General features: G+C 37.6%; 1 protein-coding gene and 1 pseudogene across 1 annotated transcript in view; one reads left to right on the forward strand and one right to left on the reverse strand.

Annotated features, from left to right (window-relative positions):
- PDE11A (phosphodiesterase 11A) overlaps window positions 1-20,838 on the reverse strand; it is a 282,794-nt gene that overhangs the window by 230,846 nt on the left and 31,110 nt on the right. Inside the window, exon 2 of the mRNA XM_005857619.2 lies at window positions 18,531-18,689. Within this exon, the coding sequence (XP_005857681.1) occupies window positions 18,531-18,689 (159 nt within the window). The remainder of the gene's footprint in view (window positions 1-18,530; window positions 18,690-20,838) is intronic.
- On the forward strand, window positions 5,917-6,428 carry LOC102247487 (annotated as a pseudogene).

Consider the following 20,838-nt stretch of genomic DNA (forward strand, 5'->3'; position numbering starts at 1 on the left):
GCTGGGGGATGGGGGCAGGCTGGGAGAGGACAACAGGGAGAAAAGGGAACATATGTAATACTTTCAACAATAAAGAATTTAAATAAATACCAGAATTGCCCTCCAACCCCTCCCTGAGTCAGAAAGATGGGGCAAATCAATGGCATAATAGGTCAAGACTGACTGTAGAGTCAGAGATTGGCATCACATCCTAGTAACCTGAAGTCTACATCATCTGGCCATGAAATGTTTATTCATATCCCCACATTTTCCATCAGCTGTCTCATATTCTTTAAGGAACAAAATGGAGAGGGAAAGAGGAAGGGAGGAAGGAAAGAGATACAACCTAAAACACACATTACTAGTTTCAGCTTTACATATTATACACACACACACACACACCAGATAGTGAGCAAACCCGATGTTCTTTCTCTAGTGAACCTCACTCCAGCACCAGTTGAGATCGGTAGGGATGGGGGTGGAGTAAGGGTTAACCTAGTACAAACTACATATGGTTAGTAAGCATGCACTCATCGCAGAAGGAAACATGAATTACTAGTATTCTAATCGAATAACTGCTTAGTCAATAAAAATTCACTTATACCTTGAATCTTCTGTATCTCAGATTGCAATTCAACCTTTAATGTCACAATAATGACTCACACTTACTTTTGCCTTTTAAATATGTGGTTGATCAATAACAGAACTTACGGTTTTAACGTTAACATGTTATAGTAGTAAATTTTCAGCGTTACAAGTTCCTGGAGGTATAGTTTGAAAAAATATTTAAAATGCAATCTAGTTTCATATTTTGAAGTGAAAATATATGTACTGATTTTCATAAAACACCTGCGGAAAGAATCAGACAGGGCTCTTGCTGGTTCTCATGAGGGCAAGAGTTTTTAAATGCTGCAAAAGTCTGTCTAAAGAAAGAACATTATCTTCTTCCTATAGGTTTCCTGAGTTTATCTTTTAATTGAGTATGTACTGGGGGGAGGGGGGACATTTGGGCCATAATAAAATCTCTTATTCTCAGATTCCGACTGTACAGAAGACCCTCATTAAATTTCTAACTCTTCTCTAAATAACACATTTACAGTTACAGAAAAATTCATTTATAATAATGCTTTTGGGAGAGTAACAATAACCCTTTGGAGGCTTTCCGATGATAATAGACAAAACAACATTTTACTGCTTTTTTCCTCTAAAATAAATGCCTAACATAATGTTAATAAAATATAGTAGAGTTAAAAATAGCATGTGAAGAGCTATGGCTCAATATCATTTATCAAGTGCTAACTGAACCCAGCAATATATCAAAACAATAATACACTACCAAACAGAATTCATGCTAGAAATAAGAGCAATACAAACCCAACGTTAAAAAGTTCCAAAGAGTATATAAATTAATAAAGTGGAAAGTAAACATTGCTCAGAATTAGGATGGGGTTAAGGATGGAATACAATTCAAGGGAGTCTGTTGACTTTAATTTCTATGGGCTTTAAAATGCCTGCATCAAAACCACTTGAATCAAAGAAAGATGATAAAGAGAAGTTACTAAAATATTTCTACCATTCATACTATCTGCTTCTCCAATAAATATCTGCCTTCCACTTTCTCTTAACCTATTTCCACCAACATTTCTATTTCTTATGGTTCTTAAGAGTATATTCCATATAGAGTTTTGTTCCAATGGTTCATTTTATTCTTAAATACACTGTGTTAATTATTTGGCCAGAAATCAATGATCAGCAGTAGACAGTTATATAATTCTTGAGCCAAGCAGGCTACTTATTTACATAACAATTTTTGACTTGATCTATCCAATATCCAAACATCAGCTTGAGTCAGAATTCTGCCAGCCTACAGTCTCATCTTAGCATTTTGACATTATTCCAGCATAACTGAAATTGTAATAGAACATGACAATGTGTACTTTACTTCAATGATGGCTGGAGATCAGAGGTTCCTTTTTTATCTTTTTTTTTATTCTCAACTCTTATGGCTGAAAAATATATATATATATAGACTCTTTATAAATTCCTTTTATGGTGGAAGCAGAAACATTGTAGGCTCCAACACCTGTGAGCAGACAGGCAACACTGACAAATTGCTTCTGGAGAACCTCCTCAACCAGAATTTTCCTACCCATAAAATGGTATATGCATGTGGTGTTGCCCACCAAAGAAACAGAGTTGAACAGGACCACCGCTGTTGTCTGAGCCTCTTTCCATGGGTAGCCAAAAATCCAAATGGTAAGGAGGGTCCAGAAACATCAGAGCTTAAAGACACAGATCCAACTCTCAGTTCTGTAGTTTTCTAATTGTGTAACTTGGAGCAAATCATTTAAAATCTCAAGAACTATTGTTTTTCTCTAAAAAGAGAACTTGAGCAAAACAATTTCTGACATATTCTTGCTTTCTATGATTGTCAAATATTCAGAGCAGATGGTTCTTAACAATTTTCATGAGGATTTGTAAAATAAGTTTCTTATATCACTTTCATCTCTTTAACAAGCTTATTGAGTATCAAATCATGGAGAACTGTGATTTCATTGTTATAATCTTCCATTTTTCTGATTGGTTAGCTGTACTTTCTGGCATATTAAATGACATCACTTCTACAATTAACTCAATGAATACGCTTTGCTTTGAGCTCTCTTCTAGGGAGTGAGAATAGTCAATGCATAAAATGACAAGCCAAGCAGAAGGAGAGAAAATAACATTGACCTCCCAATTCCACTCTTAATTTCCTGGTAGACAAGACAGACTGTGGTTATCTCGTCTATAAAAAAAATTTAACAACTGTCTTACCTATCTCATAAGAATATTGAGAGAATCATATGCGTTATTACCTGTGTGAAGATTAAAGGCTCCACCAATGTAAATTTTGTGGTTATTATAATGATTGATGCTTCCAATAGCTTCAAAGATAAGAAATGCAACAAGCTGTATACCTGACATGTATTCTACCATCTTCCAGTTGACTGTCTTTCTAAATATAGCACCAGACCCACAGGTCTATCAGTGGGTGGAGCCTTTTGTTTCCAGAATAAGTGCAATGCAAACATTTTACATCATTGAATCATGAAGGGCAGAGAGTATTTTTCCAAAGTATTTTTCTGGGAATAATTATGAAGGATCATCTTCCAGGTGAATAGCTATGACCTTCTACTTCCAGGACAAATAGAACTGTGGTTTATATACTGGTCCTACTGAAGATGTAATTTCAAGGACAATGACTTATTGCTCTGTGCATGGCAGGGGGAACAATAACCCTTGCTTAACCCAATGATCTGTGCATAATCTTCCCCCTGGCAACAATTTGAAGACAAGAAAGAAAGAAGCAGTTTGGTTTCCAGTTTTCCTTTACTTAAGAAACCTGTGCTGCAGGCCAGAAGTTTGCCATAATTTGCACAGTTTTGTTGTTTCTAAACAGACGTGTTCTTTAGAGCATAAAGCAATGAAAACACTCATGGCAACAAGCCACAAGCATCAGAATCAAATCTTAACACTATGGGCCTTCTGAATCTAGAGCAAAATGAATTTGCTTTCAATCTCAAAAAGATAGCAATTCCCATCACTCTGTCTCAGAATTTAAAGGAACAGGAAGAGCAGAACTTCCATTAGGTCCCATGACTATCATGAAGGTATCCTGTCAGCAGCGAAACTGAGATTTAAAATAAATTGAATCAAACCCTGAAAAGGAGCAATGGCCATTCAAAGGTTTATCCAAGGATTGTAATTCTCTGTGTTCATGACAGGGGAGGATAATTCATGGCTTAATTTGAAATCTCATCCTGGGTTTTAAAAGAGAAAGCTGGACAAAATACCTAGAACAGGTGTCAGTTACATTAAACCACAAGTACCACTGAGAAATCAGAACAAACAAAATTGATGTCAGTATTAAATGATCTGAAAAATTAATCAGAAACATTTTTTAGTGACAAAAAGAAAACAGATATGTATAGAGTTTTTTCATTGTTTGTTTGTTGGTTTTTTGGGTGTGTTTTTTTGTTAATTCTCACCCGAGGATAACATCGATTGGTTGCCTCTCACATGTGCCCTCACCAAGCTGGGGATCTAACTCAGGTATGTGCCCTTGACTGGGAATAGAACCTGCAACCCTTCAGTATGTGGGCCGACACGCAAACCACTGAGCAACATCAGCCAGGGCAGATATGTATAGGTTTTTGAAATTAAGTACATCAAATAATCAAGCACTGAACATGGACTAAGATGTCCCTGAAGAGCTACGGTGGACATAATTACTCACTGCTATCAAACACTGAGTGGCACCTTTAAAGAAACGGTATTGATTTCCCAGTCACTTATTATGTACTATAGACAGCAATTCTTCCAAAACACTGAACATGCTTTTCAAACAGACAAAGCATGTTCTGGCCCTCTGATGGTGTCAATTAATTCCAGGGAGGAATCATTTTTAATTCTCTCTAGTGAGAGAGTTCCGTTATTGCATTTCAGTTTCATTTAAAACCCCTTTTCAAGAACTGTGTCTAATGGACCTTCAGAGCATCTCTGGGCAGCTCTAACTTACATAACCTCATTTTTCAAAACTGTTCATTACTTTCTCCTCCTCTTAACATTCTCTCGCTCCAGCTCGGGGGGCCCCCCTGGGGGACTTGGCTGCCTGCTTTGGTAATACAGTAGTGCCTGCCTTTGAGACTTTTTCCCATTTCTAAATGGAGTGTGCAGAATATGAGGGGGGTGGGGTCATTGCTCCTTAACGTTGTTGATTGGCAATGAAATCAGAATCTGCCAGTGAAAATAGCCTACAATCATATCTAGCCAGGATATTATCCAGGGCGCATGTGGGAGACATAAAAGGAGCTAATGGAAAATGACAAAAAGAAAGGGTTTTATTTCTGCATCCAATACAGAAAAGAGGAAAAGGAAAAAAATAAATATTCAAGTATATCTTTAAAGTCAATACACTGTTAAAAACAAGAATTACGAAATATGCTACCAAGTCATCTTACATTCTATTTGAAATTTTCCAACAAGAAATTTAATGTGGCTTCATTTAAACAGCATACTTCATAATTTTGCTAAACAGAAACTAAAACCCTCTAAGTAGGCTGCAGGGTCATTTACACTGGAACACCCCACTTCTCTGCTCAGTGAAACTGAACACTATTTGCAAATTCTGACTCGAGGCACAACTTTTTAAAGCAAAATAAAATTACTATTACACCAATTCTCATACACCGTGTTTTAATACAAATATGTATTGAAAACCATAAATATAAAATAGTTTGTCATTTGACAGTGAAAACACACAAATGAAATAAGAGAAAAATATTATCTAACTTCATAGTTGTATGTATACAAAGTCATCATTATTTTTTAATAATTCCTAACTAAAACTAAAAGAGCCTGTTAGTTTTTCTATCTTTCTCATATACATAAAGCTTAAACTTGGTTACAAATACTTATGACAAATTGAAAAGCCAATGTAATTTAGAAATAATGTTTCACTCAGTCACACAATCTTTCCCAAAATTATTACATATGTAGAATCTCAAATTATATTTAATCATCGATGCATGTGCATCAGGTACAGCATAATCTATGTATGCATGAATCCCTGACTTGAAGATGGCACACAGGAAGGACTGAACACCCACCAACCATTTCCATATGCCATGAGGAGATGGAGAAGCAGAGACAATACCCAGCTCGGCCACATACAAGCCAAGTGTCCACATTCTTCAAACCTCTCCCATTCCATATTCCCATGCATAAAATGAGAGTGATAACAATTAGCTACAAGGTTGTGGAGGATTAAATGAGATAATGTACACCAAGCATGTCAAACTCAAAGGCTAACATGGGCCCAATAAACGAGGCATGTGGCCCGTGAGTTGGACATGCTTGATGTACACAAAGCACCGCACTTAATAAATGGTTTTGACTGGCCGCGTGTCCCAGCAGCCTCCCAGCAGCCGACGATCCTGCCGCGCCTCCCGCCAAGACCTCACCAAAATGCCGTCTCAAATGGAACATGCCATGGAAACCATGATGTTCACGTTTCATACGTTTGCTGGGAATAAAGGCTACTTAACAAAGGAGTTCCCTGGATTTTTGGAAAATCAAAAAGACCCTCTGGCTGTAGACAAAATAATGAAGGTCCTGGACCAGTGCCGAGACGGCAGAGTTGGCTTCCAGAGCTTCTTTTCGCTAATTGCTGGGCTCACCATCGCATGCAATGACTATTTCGTAGTACACATGAAGCAGAAGGGAAGGAAGTGAGCAGTTACTTTGCCCTGATAAGAGTTCTCCCAATGGGTCCCTTAAGGAATATGTGCCCCACAGCTTCCCCCTGTATAAGAATTTCATGAGCAGATTGGGACCCTTAAAAAATGTACAAATAAAATCCCACCCCCATTGAACAAGAGAAAGAAAAGCCAATAAAGCCAGATAAGCTTTTGATTTTTATATTGCTTGTATCCTCCTGCCCCCCCAATAAACAAGTTTTTTTTTAGTTTCTAATAAATAAATAAATAAATGGTTTCTGTTCTTTTCTTATTTAAGAAGAAAAACAGACATCAAGAAATACTGCATGCTCTTTTGATGTCCATAATTTACTTTAAATTCATTAGCAATGATTACGTGAAATTTTGTGTGTATGTAGAGGGAGTAGGTTTAATATGCCACTGAAGAGCAGACAGTTGCCCCCAGGGGTAATTAGAAGCCCTACTCCACATGTGGCATCACAGTGCTGCAGAGATCTTCACTTGCCATCAATAGTGTGGGGCTTTGCCAATGTTAGCAATGCACTTTCACTGGTGGAATTAGTAGCTTGTGGAATTGAACAGCACAGCAGATATCAGATATGGACTGTAGTTAGTGGTATGCAGGATATGTGTATCCGCAGTAATTTTAGAGACACTCCCCCAAACCTTGCATTAGTAAGGCACAAAAATCTAGCAAGTTCCAAATATATACCCTAGAGATGGACCTTGCGGCTGTCCAATCCTGCCATAAGGTCAAAAATTATGGTTACCGGATGCCCACCACAAGAACAAAGAAATTCTGCTTCTGAAATATTGAGGGATGTTTAGATCATCTAAAACAAAGAGAGCTTAGACTTCAAGAAGCTTACTGAACAGCCTCTGAACTATTTGATCCAACGTCCCAATAAATTTCATCCAACGTCCCAATAAATTTTTATTCAAATAAATGTCTTTATACGCAGCAGAATTTGGTTTGAAACCTGTTTTCATTAAAACCAAATAGGAAAGTAGTCAATTCCCATGTACTATAAACTATTTCAAACTTTTTGGAAGCTATTCTAATGTACCTAAGAGCTATTATGAACAGTCTAGTAGTTGTGTGTGGACAAATTGGCTTAGGTCAGTTTGCTAACCTTCTTTTCTAGTTAAAAAATATATTAACTTAGACCAATAGTTAATTAAATCCTATGAAATGCATGGACACACAGAATAACTTTAAAAAGTGGAAATAACGTAAAATCAGAAATCTAAGAAATGCAATTTTTAAAAATGATAATATTCAAGCCCTAGTCGGTTTTGCTCAGTGGATAGAGCATCGGCCCTCAACTGAAGGGTCCTGGGTTCGATTCCGATCAAGGGCACATACCTCAGTTATAGGCTCGATCCCTGGCCCTGGTCGGGGCTCTTGTGGGAGGCAACCAATCCATGTGTCTCTCTCACATCGATGTTTCTCTCTGTGTGTCTCTCCCCCTCTTCCACTTTCTCTAAAAATCAAAGATTAACAAAAAATAAAAAATAAAATAAATAATAATGTTCAGGCTGGTAAGGGTTCAATGAGTTGATATACTGCTATTATCATTATAGAGTAATACAATTTTCTGAAGAGATAATGGGTGAAATTTATCAAGAGCCTTAAAAATAATTGTTTCACCAATAAGCACATGAAAAGATGCTCAACATCATAAGCCACTAGGATAAGGCACTGTGGTTTTGATAAACCACAATGAAAAATCACTTCATACCTACTAGGATGACTGTAATAAAAAAGACAGATATAAGTATTAGCAAAGATGTGGAGGAACTGGAACACTCATACATTGCTAGTAGAGTAAAACAGGGCAGCCATTTTCAGTTCCTCAAAAGGTTAAACATTAGAGTTACCATAGGACTCAGCAATTCTACTCCTTGGTATATATACAAAAAAAAATTTTAAATATGTTCACATAAAAACTTACATGTGAATGTTCATAGCAGCATAATTCATAAATAGTCAAGAAGTGGAAACAAGGCAAATGTTCATCATTGATGATTAGATAAATAAAATGTGATAGATCCATATCATGAAATATTTGGCCACAAAAGGAAATGAGGTAATACTGATACATGCCGCAATGTGGATGAATCTTGAAAACGTTATGTTAACTGAAAAAAAGCCAGTTATAAAGAACCACATATTGTATGATTCTAATTATATGAATTGCCCATAGATAAATCCATAGAGGGTAGACTGAGAGATCTGGGGGCAAATGGAGAGTTACTGCTAATAGGCATGGGGTTTCTTTGGGGTGATTAAATGTTCTAAAATTGAGTGTGGTGATGGTTATACATCTCTACAAATATATTGAAAACGATTATACTGTATACTTTAAATGGGTGAATTGTATGGTATGTGAAATATTTGTCAATAAGGCTGTTATAAAAAGTTAAGTTTCAAACTCTTAGACCCAGTAATCCTAAACATCAGTTTGAATCATAGGAAATTACCAATATTTTTGGCCTACAAAACAGCAATTCGATTGAGGAGAGACCAAGATGGCGGCATAGGTAAACACCGCAGACTGCTGCCGCAAACAACCACTTCAAAAATACAACTAAAAGACGGAACGGACATCACCCAGAACCGCAGGAAGGCTGGCTGAGGAGAGACTCTTCAACTAGAAGGAAAAATAACAGCACACCGAGGCTCAGAGGAGGCGCAGTGTGGAAAATACTCAGGTGCGGAGGTGCGCGCGCAAAGCGGGCTGGTGGCTGAGAGCGCGGTTGTCGTTTTCGGTCAGGGGGGAGTCTCAGACTCTGAGCTCCAGATACGGGCGAATCGCTGGGGACTCGGACCCAAACGGGAGAAGCGGGAGTGTCTGGCATCAGTTGGAAGGCAGCTTTCCCTCCGAGGTTTGCAGCGGTTCCGGGGGTTCTGAGAAGCAGAGCCTCTGGGAACAGGACTGAGGGCACCATAACGGCTCCCTCCGCCCGCCCTGTTGAGCCCGCCCCGCCCAAGCCCTGCGCAGAGCCATTTGCCAGATCGCCTCAGGCAAAGGCTAGATTAGCACCTCCCCAGAGGACAGAAGTTTTCCGCGGCAGACACAGCTGATTCACACAGAATATAGCTATCTTAAGGTGTGGTCCAAGATTTATTTATAAAGAAGTTCATTCATTATAATTTTATAACATGATTTTGGAAATAACCTAAAAACTAAGGAATAAAATAATTAAATAAACTATTACATAATTACATGATAAATATAATATAAACATATAAATTGCATCCTTGAAGAATTGTTTAAAGCATGATAAAATACTACGTGTACTACCTGATGCAAATTATGGAAATATATCTTTATTTATAGGTAAAAATAAATAAAGATAAAGAAATACACCAAAAATACTAACAGCATTATCTCTGAAAGTTAAGGTTGTGGGTGATTTTAGTTTTTGCAAAATTTTTTATAAGCTTGTATTACTTTGATAATTAGAAAATAATCTTATAATAAAGGAAAGGAAAATAAACCAAGAAAGACAGAGATGCCCAACTCAAAGATAGCCAAGTATACTTGGAATTCTACTAAATTTCACTTTTAATGAAAAATAATTTGATTTAAGTTTTCAAAATTCCAAATCAAGTATTTCAGCATTCTAAGGTAAAAAGAAGCAACACTAAACTAGTTATTCAAAAAAGACAGTTCTCAGTCTTAATTTGAAATCTCCAGTAAACAAAAATCTACAACACCCTGTTCTAGTTCTTCAATAATAATGCTTTCTGCCAACAAGTGCTTATTTATTTCCAAGCTGTGATTGCAGATCATTCTTCCTTGTCCAAGCCCTGTACAAGTCAGAGGTAGAATTTATAAGACAGTTTTTTGGTCATTTTTGCATTTTTAGAAGTGGCTTGACTAAAAGTTTATTTCATTTTCTGCCAACAATTAAAAGCCATGGGTGTAATGGCCCCTGAATGTCAGAATGCACCAAACTCCTCTCAGCCCCTGGCCTTTCCCTCCCAGAAACCCCTGTATCCTGTTGGTCCAGCACCGAGTAAGCCTGGAGGTCTTAACTTCCCTGGTTCAGATGATAGTTGATTGACATTGTGATTGCAGCTTAATACTCCTGAGATGGTGCAGCACAAAGATATTTGATGTAAACATAACAAAAAGACAACACTTTTTTGTACTTCAAGTTTAGCGCTTAGGACAGTCGGAAGCACACCTTATGTGAACAGCTGGAGTTTAGAGAAAGAAAGAGACTCAGTTGAAGAGTTCGTCAATTTATCATAGTTATTTGAGAGAGAGCTTTGGAGCAAATCTTGCTCTCTAATAAAAGACCCTAGTCTACCTCAAACCCTTTTGATATTACCTAGACTTAATTAAGCACAATAACATGAATAAAAGCTACAGAAAAAAATGATGGATTATCTAAATTTTTTAAATTATATAGCTAATCACTACTTGAAGTTATGTTATTTACTTATACATTTACTTTGTTTATTGTCTGTCTTCACCACAAGAATGTAAACTCTGAGAGAGCAGGAATTTTTGTCTGTCTTATTCATCAGCTTAACCCCAGTACTTGAAAAAGTACCTCAAACAAAGTAGTGCCTACTAGGTAGAAACTCAATAAGCAGTGAATGAATGCATGGTTTTTCCACATAACAAAACACTATTCAGCTATTTAAAATGATGTTTGTATCCATGGTCACTCAAAATCTTCCCCATTTTGCATTGCAACAGTTATAGTCCTATAACTAATCAAGTTCATTAGTTCATGGTCCTGCTATTTCATGATCCTGCTAAATGCAGACTATTAGACAATGTTCTGCAAATATATGAAAAGAGATAGAAAGGATGCTGTATCTAAACACGTATCATTTCCTCGATAACTCTTAGAAACATAAAAAGAGAAGCTAAGGAAGCAGGAAATTACAAATACCAGCATTTCAACCATCTGAGAACATCAGGATTTTTGCAAGGGGCCTGTAAATCTGCAGCCATAGTGTGGATGATTTGCATCTGAAATACAAAATACACTGTGTAGATATTGCCCTTCATTTTGTCAATTGTTGTATTAATGGGTTTTTTTAAATTCCTGAATATTTGGTCATTATTTATTTTCTCAATGAATGGTTAGTCAAAAACTAACTGCAGTCACTGGGGACAGCAGAAAATAAAAAGTTAAACTATAAAATACTAAGAACTACTATTAAGGACAAATAATAATCACTGTCAGAATAGTCCTACTTAAGTCTGAGATGATAGAATTTAATTTGAGCCTTGAAAGAGGGTGAAGAAGAGGAGGATTTTGTGCAATTAGATTAAGAATATAAGTAAAGGTATGTCAGTGGGAAGCACAAACCAAACCAGGAGAAGGGTAACCAGTTCTTGAATGTTAACCCAAAGCTGGGCCCTGCAGGCAGCCTTACCTTCTTACCCTGAAGTTAGATTCTTCCTAGGGAAGAGCCAGAGAACAGAACTAGAAGTCTACAACAATACTTCTCCAACAGAAAAACTCCCTGACGTTTAAACTGAGTTCCGACAGATACAGTGTTGGGAATAGTGTTCTTGTTAATCTTGCTTGTTTCAGAATCTCCTGGTCAGAGATAGGCCAGTGGACATACAGAACGTGAACAAATGGGTCTCTGAGGCTCTTGCAGTTTCACAGTGATTATATGGGACCCGGGGAGTAGACAGTTTAAAAGTAGATATAAAGTATTGCAATTAAAAGTGAGGAGAATTCAATCCAAATTTTTCCAGGACTGAAATCTTACTGGTCAAATATAACTTACAATCATGAGCCATCTATTGAGACTTTTAAAACCTTTTTGCTAAACACTGATTATTAATTATAATTTTATTGCAACAGATTTGAAAATCTAAGTTAATTGCAATATAGGTAGAAAAAGGATAAGAACACATAGGCCACTTCTTACAATTAGTTAATTCACTGCTCATTTAGCATTTGAATATCCAAAAGACAATGGAGTATAATTGAAAAACACAGAAATTTGCCTGAGAGAGTGGTTGTAATCCCACTACCACATATATAACAAGCTTTTTAAAAAACTTTTTTTAAAGATTTATCTTTATTGTTTAAAGTATTACAGATGTCCCCTCTCTAGAAACTAACTCTTCATAATACGACAGAAGAAACCTGTCCATCTTTACTCCCATTTTGTTGATTTTATTAAACTGACTAGTTGTTTAAGTATTGGTTATTATGACAAAACCAGAGCATGCAGCCATGTCTAAAGGCTTTTAAATAAAAAATAAAAATCAGCCTAGCCGGTGTGGCTCAATGTTTGAGCATCACTCTATGAACCAGGAGGTCACAGTTTGATTCCCAGTCAGAGCACATGCCAGGGTGTGGGTTCTATCCCCAGTGTGGGGCATGCAGAAGGCAGCCAATCAATGATTCTGTTTCATCATTGATGTTTCTATCTCTCTCTCCCTCTCCCTTCCCCTCTGAAATCAAGACAAATATATATTTTTTAAAAGAAAAATCAATCCTATGCCAGTCAAATTCCATGCAAGTCACATATCTCTGTAAGCTGCATTCAGTCTTCTGGGATCACCAATTTGTAACTCCTATGAGCATGATGTATTCAACATCCGTTCTCCTAACTAAAGTGAATTGAATTTCTTTTGCAGCCTTGACATCTCACCAGGATCCTAAACATTGGGCTTTGCACAGTCAGGAACAGCTTAAAAATGTAAGGCCAAGTGCTTATAAAATCTTCCCCATTATCTGTCTGAGTCTCAGGCCTGTTGCAAATAACAAGACTCTAGCTTCTGTGATACGCATTAGCATCATCCATGCACTTTCCTCAACACCAATTGGCAGGGCAGGGTCACCCATAACAAGTTCCTGGCATGTGGCCAGTCCGGAGGCAGCCAAGCTCAGTTGGCTGCATCCCAGCTATGCAGGATGCCTGAACATGTTGACAGCAAGGAGAGCGGAAGGATAGCTGAACACTCCAAATAATGCGCTGGAGAGAGGTGACCATAGGCTAAAGAAACCCTAAAGAGATTAGCCAAAGAACAACTTCAACCCACAACTACTTGTACGTCAGACTGTTAGAAAGCAACTGCAGTGCACATATTCTTCGTGCAACACCACAGTAAGAAATGGCTCCTTGGGGCCCAGGGATAAGCAACCTGGCAAGGGTGGATAAGAGCCTGTGCTCATTTCCAGATACCAGGTTTCATCCGGAGGGCCCATACATCTTAATAGGTAACAAATGTTTGCTCCCATCCAGGTCTCATTATTTTATTCTGCAAAAGATACCTCCCTTCATTCACCCAGGAGTAATGAAATGACAAATTAATTGGATGTCATACCACCTAAATCAGCTAACTTGTACATATCACTGAAAAACAGGCACATTTGCTGCAAACCCATGAAGTGAAACAGAAAATTCCAATCATCTCTTCTGTATGACCTGCCTTTGGGTGCACTTACAACATGAATTACCAAACACGTAATTTGTCGGGATGTAACTTAAATTATTAACATGTGCACATGGCAGACTATATTTCACACAATTCTCTAACCACTGCTGATTAAATTATCACTAATTATGCAAAAACTTTAAAGAGCATAATGATTTTAATGTCATTAAAAATGGAAGTCTGGCTTTGAAATAGTGAGATTTCATGAAGCTTATTGAATGATAATTAGTACTACTCTAAGCACTTTACATCTATTATCTATTTTACTCCTCACAACAACCCTGTTATGGAAGTTCTAAAGTAAAAAGGGATTGAGTGCCCTGGCCAGGTGGCTCAGTTATTTGAAGCATCGTCCCATCCACCAAGAGGTTGTGGGTTCGATTCTAGTTCAGGGCACATACCTAGGTTGTGTGTTCCATTCCAGTCAGGGTGCTTACGGGAGGCAACCGATCAATGTTTCTCTCTAACATCAATATTTCTCTCTCGATCTCTCTCCCTATAATCGATAAACATATCCCCAGGTGAGAATTTTTTAAAAAAGGATTGAGCAGCTTGCTCGAGGTCACAGCTAAGAAAAGCAGGGTGAAGACTGAATCTGCCTTGAAGGCCATCTGATCTGAAGCCCCTACCTAACACTAAGCACCAGGCTTCCACTTCCCTTCCTTGTTTCCTTACTTATAGGTGGCACTGAAACTATGATTGCTGGAATTTCTACTGGTGGATGTGGGAGAAGGTTGTCTGAAGCCTGCTGGCCGACTAAGGAAAAGTAATTTGAGTTTTAAAATGTGAATTGAACGAAGACGGCAGCACTCTGCAAGAAGAGGTACATGTGTGCTGCTACCATTGGAAATAGAATCAATATTTCTGAAAGCTATTTGGTAACTTGGAATGAGAGCTATAAAGCTTTTCTTGCCCTTTGGCTCAGTAATTTCAGTCTTTGGAGTATACTCCAAGGAAATAACATAAAAGATAAAGGTAATTTGTTCCAGATGTTCATTCAGGGGCTATTTGTATTTGTGAAAAACTAGAAACAACCCAAATTTCCAGTAATAGGACAGTGACTAAGCAAACTAGGCTATGTAGAAAAAGAAAACTTTATAATCCCTAGAAATAGCACAGTAGACTACACTGATCTGTACATATGTGTAAGAAATAACTTCCCATTAAAAAGTAGAATACAAATTAGTGGAAGCATAATCTTGTACAATTAAGTAAGAGAGTGCATGCATTAACAATAACACAAGAGAACTGTGAATTTATAAAGAAGTATATCTCTCATTTCATTGTTGAAATTCCAAAGGTGGAACTGCCATATAGATTATGCTTATAAAACCTACAGACTTAAATTATACAGAGATTTTTCTTTTTTAATCCTCACCCAAGGATATTTTTCCATTGATTTTCAGAGAGAGTGGAAAAGAGAAGGCCCACAACAGAGGTATGTGTCCTTGCCTGGAATTTGGTCCAGGACCCTTTGGTCCACAGTCTGACGCTCTAGCCACTGAGCTAAGCCAGCTAGGGATATACAGAGGTAATTTTTTAACTGAGACCTGACTACATCTCACATGTATTAATGGGCTGTCAGTAAAAGCTAATCTTTTATAAGGACTTACTATGTGCTAGGCGCTGTTCCAAATCCTTCCCCTATAATCATTTAATCCCCCTACAGCCTTATAAGAATTATTATTATAACATCTCTTCTAAGAGGAGGAAATTGGAGCACAGGGAGGCTAAATAACTTGCCCACGGTTACACAGGCTCTAGCCGAGGTAGAATCTCAACCCCAGTAGACACATAATTTGGCCTGTATGCTGCCATTATGCCACAATACCTTCTTTTACTTGAAAGAAGTATCTAGAGCCTGTTCTTTCCAGTTAATCATTTCTAGATTTTGCACTTTTCTTTCTCACCACTCCTGTTTGGTTTATCTATAATAATAAAAGGGTAATATGCTAATTAGACCAGATGTCTTCCGATGTCATTCCGGACATCCTTCCTGACGAAGCCGGGGCCAGAGGGAAGCCAGCCCAGGTCCCAGGTGACTGTGGGTAGCCCAAGGGAAGCCAGCCCGATCCCGGGTCCCAAGTCCCAGGTCCCGAAGGGAAGCCGGTGCTGGCAGCCAGGGGAAGGAAGGCCTACTCTTGCACAAATTTTCGTGCATCAGGCCTCTAGTAATATATAGAATCCTTGCAGAAAAAAACAATAACCAGATACAGAATTTGAGATAAACACAATCTGCCTGCCCTAACTGGTAAGGCTTCTTCTGAGAAGTGAGGCTAGAGTAGGGTTTTTTAATTAGGAGAGGGAATTGGAAAGGTTGGAAAATAAAATGCTACTATGGGAACATGGGATTCTTGCAGAGGAGAAAAATACATTTGGAGCAAGGAAATTCTCAAATGAGGTTGAATCTAAGAAATAATTTGCCTGGGGATAAATAACAAAAATAGAAGAACAGTTCAAAAATAAAAATGTATGTTCTACACTTGCCTTTCTTAAATTTTTTAAAAGTATTTGTCATTTATTTAATTCTCATGCTGTAGAATGGTGGATAGCATAATTTACAGGTGAAGAAACCGAGAGTCAGACAGTAAGTAGCTCACCCAAAGCAGGGTGCTTGTCCTTAGCCAAGCATGAACTCGGTAGAGCTAAACATTAATGCTGTTCAAGATAGGTACAAACCCCTGCGCAGACTATGCAGAGCTCACGAAGCCCTAGCTCATAAGTATAAATCCACTGAGAAATTCCAGAAAACAAATCTAACATGAATGGAATCAGAACTTAGAATTAAAAAAATAATGGGATCTGATTCAATAAAAAGGACAGAGTGAAGGCAGGACTACATCTAAGTATAAACTAAATGTTTGGGAGATGCCACGGGAATGTGATTGTTATTTGGAAAGGCACACAGCTCACATCTTTCTATCCAAATCCCTATAAGGGGCACATTATTACAGGACTCTCTCATCTTTGGTACAAAATGCACAAAAGGAAATTTTTACATTCCATGGCAACATTTGCACAGTGACCTACATTTTATAAGTTTTTAAATTCCTCAACTTCTCACCTGATTATGTGTTATGAAGGCCTATCCTTTCTTCAGAATTCAGATCAAACGCCATCTCTTTCAAGAAGCCTTTTAAGATTCTTCAACTGAAACTAATCCTCCTTTTCCTAGGCACCCATAGCATGTCCTGGGCATTTCATTGCTGAACTTGCCTCTGGCTTGTGCAGCTCCAGGATGGAGTAACACGTTTGAGATTTCTATCTGTGCTTCCTATGACATCAACACACATGCCTTGCACATTTTCGTCGTTTATTGAATTGGTAAGAAATTGTGTGAGGCCCTATCAGGCTCTACAGGTTTATAAACCTTTTCTGGGATTTGGGCTGTTCAAATTCAACTACAGAAATGACCTCAATAAAGACTCTTTTCACTTAAAAATCTTGTTTCCTTATAACCATATATTATGTTGACCTTTTGTACCAGATATTTGCATTAATTTAATGCTTTAGTAATTAGCATTGGCAAATAACTACCTCACATCCATAAGGTTAAATTATAAAGTGTCTTTTTTTCAAGATAATATATTCTTTAATTTTATACGTTTTTTATTGTTTAAAATATTACATATGTCTCCTTTTTCCCCGATTGACAACCCCCTCCCCCAGCCACTCACACCCCCAAGTGCAAGCCCCCACTGCCCCAGTGTCTGTGTCCATTGGTTATGCTAATATGCATGCACACAGGTCCTTTGGTTGATCTCTAACCCACCCCTTCCCCTGCCTTTTCTCTGAGGTTGGATGGTCTGCTCAGTGCTACCTTTTCTCTAGATCTATTTTTGTTCACCAGTTTATGTTGATCATTATATCCCACAAATGAGTGAGATCATGTGATATTTATCTTTCTCTGACTGGCTTATTTCGCTTAGCATAATGCTCTCCAGTTCCATACATGCTGTTGCAAATGGTAAAAGTTCCTTCTTTTTTATAGCAGCGTAGTATTCCATTGTGTAGATGAACCACAGTTTTTTAATCCACTCATCTACTGATGGGCACTTAGGCTATTTCCAAATCTTAGCTATTATAAATTGTGCTGCTATGAACCTAGGGGTGTAAAGTGTCTTTTTTAATCAAATAGGATTGTGCCAGTCATTAACTGAAATAAACTAACTTGAGATTTGCTTTTACCACAAATTTTAAAAATATCCCACCTAATTCTATTTCATCTGAAGGTAAGAGCTTTAAAACCAGAACTTCAACTCTTTGAAAAGTCTCTCTTGTAATATGAGATGGGGAATAAACTACTGGTGAAAGAATTTCAAATTTATGAGCAAAAAGTACATCACTTCTACCAGGGTCAATTGCTCTTCAGGGATGAAAATAATGTTCTTTTTATTAGCAATTTTAAATAACAATTAATATTCATTTACTTGAAGTTTTTATATAAGAACTGAGAAAACAATTCTTTGTAGTTGTTATAAAAATACAACAGAAAGAGCTGAGTTTCTGAAACTCAGTAATCTTCTATCTCCCCTGTTTTCCATTGGACCATGTGTGTGGTGGTGTGATCCTTGATTGAAAAGCTTACTTATAAGGAAGATAAAGACCAGGGAATAATAAGAATACTACTGAGGCTTGTAATGAAAAGCAAGCTAAGAAAAAGACTAAGTAATTATTTTCAATTATACCACATTCTGTAAAATATCAAAAGCTCCCATTACATTTTAACATGAGAAAAGGCTCTTTGATTCATGAATGGGCTAATCCAACAGCTATTCACACAATTCCTGTCCTTTTCAGGGAGAATAACAATCAGTAACCAAGAAAGAGAATGAAAGTCATGAAAGGCATGAAATCTTACTTTTTCATCATCTTCAGTAAATGGAGCACCTTCAGGAATCTTATTTATCGCTTGGGCCACACCAATAATCTCACCATCACTGCTTCGGATAGGCATGCACAATAGTGATTTTGTCTTGTATCCAGTCAGCTTGTCAATTTCATCATTGAATCTTCTATCCTAAAAATAAGACAGAGTATTAACCGCAATATGCACTGTCAGAGAAGAGAGAGAAATGTACAAGGGTGGGTAAAAGTAGTTTTACAGTTGTGACTATGTGAAACAGTTAATAAAGCTATTGTAATAATCATAATCTGCATGTCTTTTCCCATACAAACAGCTATAAATCTACTTTTCCTACCCCTTTATTTCTGTGTAAGGTACCTTATCAAGGGCAACTTTAGCCTGCAAATTTTTAATAACAGATTTGACTTTATGTTGAATTCACTAAAGAAATATAAATGAAAACAAATCACCACCATAATTGTTAGCCAAGAGAGGAACTTTAATCTTGACTACTTGTCAAAATTGGGGAGGGGGCAAGTGTTTTTAATGGAACTCCACACTATGTTATTTATTAAAATGTGTTCTTTCATATAGACACCTGGCTATGAAGTATCATATAAAAATACATAATAAATATATATTAAGCACTATGAAAAAATATTCAGAAAAGCACTACTTTACTTTTGGTCACATGATTCTGTAAAAAACAAACCTCTGAGCCCATAGTGATACTTTTAAAGTAATTTTTTTTAAGTGAAGTGGGGAGGAAGGAGATAAAATGCTTCTTTATAGAATGTCAGCGAAAAAATGTAGAAGGAATGGTAAAATTATATAATACCTATTTATTGTAACTACCAAAATAATAATGGATGCAAGCAAGGACCATCAATACAGGCTAATACCATTGGATGAAAGGTTGTTGTTAAACAGGATATTAACATAATCTCAAAGTGACACCCTAAAGATTCCTTATTAAATTCAAAAGAAAAGATGTCTTTATCATGAAGAGACCTAGTAGACACCACCTTAAACAAGTAACATCATCATTAATGAGACAAAAGAAGATCTTGTGCCTCCTGATGAGATTCAGGAAAGGACACAACATCATGAAGAAAATTAAGAAAAACGCAGATTGTTGGTCATTCAGAAGTCTGACCTGGATTACTCAAAAATGTCAATATCGTGAGAGATGAAAAAGATTTAAAATAAAAATAAAATAAAGCCACGGGGGCTGTGCTGGTGTAAAAAAGACTGGAGAGACTTGGAATCTAAATAAAATGTGTGGTCCTTTATTGGAAATTGTTATGCAATTCTTGGAGGGAACAATTAGAGAAATTTGAACATCGACTTTATGTTAGGTAAATAGTGGTATTGCAATTGTGTAAGAAAATATTCTTATTTTTAGGACATACATGCTAAGTGAAATGTATTTTGAGGTGAAATGTTACAATACCTTCAACTTACTTTCAAACAGTAAGAAAGAGAGAAAGGGAAGAGAGGGAGGGAGAGAAAGAAGGAGGGAGGGATAAAGGGAGAGGTGAGAGTAAGAGACTGTTCATGCTCGCCTGCACGTGGTATTTTGTGGAAGAGCCACACTCAAGGGGCCAAAGAGCCGCATGTGGCTCGCGAGCCGCAGTTTGCCGACCATTGGATCTAGAGTTATGAATTTTATCTGACTCAGGGCCTCAGGAGGCTGGCTATTGACTAGGTCTGTGGTATACCCAATATCACAAGGTCAGGAGCCCTTAAAACTCCATGTAAGGGCTGGTTCTGATCTGGGAATCTGTGGAGGTCACACTACATCCTTAGCCAGGGAGGAGAGAGCCCTGAAAAGAGAAATCATAAACTCAAACCAAACCAAATCTCCTGTTCAAGATGAGCATGCAACCATACTTTCAGAAAAACAATTAGTATTAAAACAATTAATGTTAAAACAATTTGTATTAATTTTTTAAAATTTACTAAAGAACTATTATGCATCAGGCTCTGGGCTGAGAGATAGAGCAGAAAGCAAAAGAGAAATCATTCCTGCCCTCATGGAACTTGCAACCTAGTAGGTGAAGTAGATGACATATCTATATATATAAAAGCCTAAGCGACCGGAAGGACTGGAACGACTGGTCGCTCAATGCAAGAGCTGCCTCATGGTGGTCAGTGTGCTCCTACAACCAACCTCCCATGGCCAGCCAATCTCCTGTGGTTCCTCCCCCCGGCCAGCAGGCCCTGGGCTGGGATGGGGAACCAGGAGTAGGTGACGGCAGACGCAGGTCCTTTCCCAGGGTGCCCAAGGGCCGGCTCCCTCCTTGGGGCTGGCAAGCAACCT

This window comes from Myotis brandtii, unplaced genomic scaffold (assembly GCF_000412655.1).
Source record: "Myotis brandtii unplaced genomic scaffold, ASM41265v1 scaffold112, whole genome shotgun sequence".
In the NCBI taxonomy this organism is placed as follows: Eukaryota; Metazoa; Chordata; class Mammalia; order Chiroptera; family Vespertilionidae; genus Myotis; species Myotis brandtii.